Source organism: Helianthus annuus, chromosome 15 (assembly GCF_002127325.2).
Source record: "Helianthus annuus cultivar XRQ/B chromosome 15, HanXRQr2.0-SUNRISE, whole genome shotgun sequence".
Taxonomy (NCBI): Eukaryota; Viridiplantae; Streptophyta; class Magnoliopsida; order Asterales; family Asteraceae; genus Helianthus; species Helianthus annuus.
The window spans coordinates 34,516,330-34,521,009 of record NC_035447.2 but is presented as its reverse complement, the minus strand read 5'-3'; the positions used below and the strand labels follow the sequence as shown (position 1 = coordinate 34,521,009).

At 37.2% G+C, this 4,680-nt stretch overlaps 1 protein-coding gene across 1 annotated transcript; it reads right to left on the bottom strand.

The window, feature by feature from the left end:
• Positions 1-279: 279 nt before the first annotated feature.
• LOC110870239 (glutamic acid-rich protein-like) lies at positions 280-1,218 on the bottom strand. The gene has a single exon (XM_022119434.1). The coding sequence runs from the start codon at positions 1,216-1,218 to the stop codon at positions 280-282; it is 939 nt and encodes a 312-aa protein (XP_021975126.1).
• Positions 1,219-4,680: the final 3,462 nt, after the last annotated feature.

Below are 4,680 nucleotides of genomic sequence, written 5' to 3'. Positions count from 1 at the left end.
CTCATCTTCATTCTTATCTTTGAACATGTCTGCAAATGACGGGAATGTAGCATCTTCTCCTTCATAGTGAAAATCTATCCCATCTTCCTCTGAATCAGAAGCATCTTCAACAATCACTTCGTCATAATGATCTGCTTCATGTGGATATCTAGGTTCAAAATCCTTTGCAGGGGACTGAGGAATTTCATCTTCAATATCGAACTTGAACTTTCCATCTTCTAACCCTAATTCTTCAAGCATTTCAGCCTTTGATTTTCTAACCTCTACCTCTCCTTTTTGTTAAGCATTTAAATATATGACAGTTGGGTTCGAGAGGAGTACCTGATCAATAGGTTGTTTTCCAGAAGATGATGCTTCATTCTGAACTTCATCTTCTAGTTCATTGATTTCATTGTTCATTAACTCATCCACTTTTTCTTGAACAGCTGGATCCCTGATTAACAATCCAGAAGCACCTTGATCATTGTCGTCATCATCTTTATCATCCTTATCATCTGGTTTGTCATCATCTTTATCATCATCTTTATCTTCATCCTCCTCATCTTCATCTCCAAAAATCTCTATATCAGATTCTTCATCAACAATTTCACCACGAGCTATCTTTCCTTTTCTTTTCAGATCAAAGAATTTCATCAATTTCGCCACTTCTTTTGAATTGTATGGCACAGGGTATGCATCACCAACCAGCACAAATTTGTCTGTCTTCCATTCAATTAGTAGAACTTCCCTGGCCTTTCTTTTTCTCTGAATAACTTCAACCCTTCGAAGAATATTTTCAACATCAACTGGCTCAGAAGGCTCACCAACAATTAAGAATTCTGGTTCATGAGGCTCTTCAGCTTCAACCATCTCCTGATCATCTTCAACTACTTCCTGTTCTTGAATTTCAACCACTTCAATCATTTCAGTATCTGGATATGAAGAAGAACCACCAACATCAAGTTGACTTGAAAAACCATCAACCACTTCAACCTCTTCAACCACACCTTTATTCTTTTGAGTTACTTCTTCAGCTAAACGACGTTCTCGCTCCATTCTTCTTTCATTTGCTTTTATTACATCAATTTCTTCGAATGCAGCATGAATGTTCATTTTTAGATGACTTTCAACTACAGCAACTAGCATTTGAAGTTGTTGATCTTTCATCACTTTATCAGCTTTCATAGCTTCCATTTCCAACTTCATTGCCTTCATCCCGTTTGAAGAAGCTTCACTCATTTCACTGAGAAGCTGATTTAAGGTTTGGTTCACATTCTACAGTTCTTTTATCTTCAAACTTAGATCAGTTATTTCTACAGATAAGAGATCAAACAACTTTGAATTGTCTTCAGCTTCATCCTTTGCCTTGTTCACTTCTTCATTTTGTTGAATCAATTCTTCTCTTAACTGATCATGACCTCTCATCAAACGTTCAACTTGCTTCTTTAGAATATCTCGTTCCAATTCTGTTTTAGCCTTTTCTTTCTCCAAAATATTTACCCTTTGAATCAGTTCTTTGACAACTTTATCATTGAACATGTCACTATCACCTTCAGGAAGATCTTCAGAGAAAATCCCAGTAGCAGTACCAAGATCATCAAAATCAAAACTGAAATCTGCTTCTTTCTGATGTGATGACTCTGGAATATCTTGTTAAACAGGTTTAGGACTGGCTGCTTTGAATCCAGTGATTTCGACGTAATCATCATCACTTGTTTTCTTCTATGTTTCAACAACTGGAACTTCTTTTGTTTGCACTTCTGGTTCTTTTGGAATTTCAGCACTTGATCAGCACTTGGAGACTTTTCTTTTTGAACATGTTGATCTTTCTTTCCATCTTTATCTTTTTGAGACTCAGATCCTGATTTCTTCGCTCTGACATTTCTTGGAATTATTCCAGCTGGAGCAGCTTTTCTTTTCTTTCTTTGCTTCTTTGATTTGTCAGGATCATAACGAGAATCTTCTTCATCTGATCCTTTTTGTTTCTTTGAAGGCCTTTTCTTTAATTGAGCTTTTCCTCTTCCAAGAGTTTCAGGAATCAACTCAGAATCAGATTGAGTAGCTTCTGAATCTTCATCACTTGAACTACTTTGAGCTTCTGTTTCTGGTTCAACCCTTGAAACTTTTTCAACATTAGCACTTGATCCTTGAGCTTGTTGCGCTGCAACTTCTTCATTCCTTTTCAAATAACTTTCCAAAGATTGCTTTAACAGCTCAGTTCCTTGTTCAATCACTACAGATGGCTCTATAACTGTTTCATCAACCAGCCTCTGTTGTGGCTCTTCAGAAGACCCTACAAGACAAACATAGACAAAGAAATTAGAAACATTTAAAGTATATGTGATCTAATTGTCTTAATGCTCCCCCTTTCACTATACCCTTTTCTCCATCTTTAGGAATAACAACCGCAGGGGACGACTTAGGTGTTCTTTTACGTTTTCCATCTCTGACGCACCACCACCTAGTCTTCTTCTCAGTCATTTCGTTCATCTTTGTGTCTTCATTGTGGGAATCACTATTGTCACGTCTCCATTTCTCATTGTCAGGAGCAACATACTCTTTATCCTTGATTCTGCCTATCATTTGCTTTGTCTTTGTATCAGCTTCTTTAGTGACTCTCAAAATTGTTTCATTTGTAATGTTTCTAACCTCCATAACGTCACTTCTGATCTTTGGAAGATCCTTGATCTTATCATTTATCAACATCATGACAAATCTAGGATACATGATATACTTATCTCCTTTTGCCAGGCAATTCTCTTTCATATACTCAAATATAACTTGAGAAATGTTATACCTTCTGTTCAATATCAGACTTGTGACTATGTTCATAATATAATCAGACACTTCATCATTGGCTCCTTTCCTGTGTGACAATGAATGAACCATGCAATGCAGCAAGAATCTATCAGCTTTTGAGAAATTTATTTTAAGCATCTTTCCATTTATATGACATGTAAAACCGATTCTGCACCACAAGCCTTTAGCGAGACATTCAGACATGATTGTTGGATGATTGTTAGAATCTTGTAGGTCTAGAACTCTCCTAACATCTCCTACACCAAACTCAAACTCCACATCTATGTCTTTTCCAGCTTGGTCCTTCTTTCTCAAGACTGCATGTATCATCTTGTCTGATTCTTCATATCTAGCTGTGTTCCAGAAAGCTCTAACATGCGATTCATAAATAACTGTTTTATCAGATAGAGCCTTGGCTACTCTGCTTTCTCTCAAGAATTTGGCCATCTTTTCAACCACAGTACCATTTGTGGTGTCAGAATCAATTGCACAATAAACATTGTGGCCTTTATCTGTGTCCTTTCCTCTTCCCTGAAAAAATATATAACATCAATAATGTGTACAGGTCTTGATCCTGAGAGTTTATGAAAATTTTTACTAACACTTGAAAATTTTTACTAACACTGGAGAATCCTATGTGTTAGAACTAGAGGATCGAATGGCTTGTCCGATCGGTTAGCATTGTTGTCCGTTCGGTTGGCATAGCAATGAAAACTTCATTCTGTAAAAACTTGATCAATCGGTTAGCATATCCGATCGGTTAGCAAGGCTATTCGATCGGCTGGTAAATACTGTCCGATCCACTGGCATTTCAGAAATGAAGTAACAGGAATGCTGTCCGATCGGCTGATAACGTTGTCCGATCGGTTAGCAATGAAAGCTACACAAGATGTTGTCCGATCGGCTGTCAACAACTAACCGATCGGTTGGTATTTCTGCACAAAAACCTATGAAAAGATGAAAATGTTGTCCGATCGATTAGCAAAGCTGACCGATCGGCTAGCATTCATCTGATCACAGATATTTTCTATCAAGTGTTGGCACAAATTTCAAGAAACGATTATCTAAGCAACAAATGACAGTAAATAAAACTGCTGTCCGATCGGCTAGGCTAGCCGATCGGCTGACATCTTCAAACACCAACAGACATGAACACTCAGATGATTCAAAAACTTTTATGCACAAAAACACAAATTAAGCACAGATCTTGAATCCTAATGTTATCGCGATCAAAACCCTACGCTTATCTTTGTCTACATCATCTTAAACAGTGAGTAATTTCTCAAATAAGTTTCCGACAACAGTAACCTTCTAATCTTAGATCTACTATGTTAAATCAAGATTTTGGAAAAATTGGAACGGTAAACATGTAGATCTTATCATTACGAACAAAACCCTATGATCAGAATTCATCAAAACATCCTAAATCTTCCTAGATCTAAGGTTAAATGACCGACAGACGATGAACATAAAGAACATGATGATTTTCAAAGATTTGAATATGAAACACATACCTTTGCCATTGAGAATGATGAGCAAACCAACAATCCAATGTAATAATGCACAGAGAGTCAAGAATCAAGAGAAATCAGTGAAAGATTTTGAGAGAGAATAAGTTAGCCGAACGATTAAGTGAACCGTTTGACTGAACTCTGACCGGCTATATATAGGTGACCTTGAATCGGCTAGGCTAGCCGATCGGCTAGCAATGCTGGCCGATCGGACAGCTTGTCCGATCCAAGTGACCTTTTGACTTTCAAAGTTGACTTTTTGATCTTTTGACATTATCAGTGTTTGAGAAATCCACTTAAGTATCTAGGTCCAAGATAATGACCCTAGGTACTTAATTTGTCTACCAAGTTCAACTTAATGACCTTGGTTGACCCGAAGCAAAGACATACT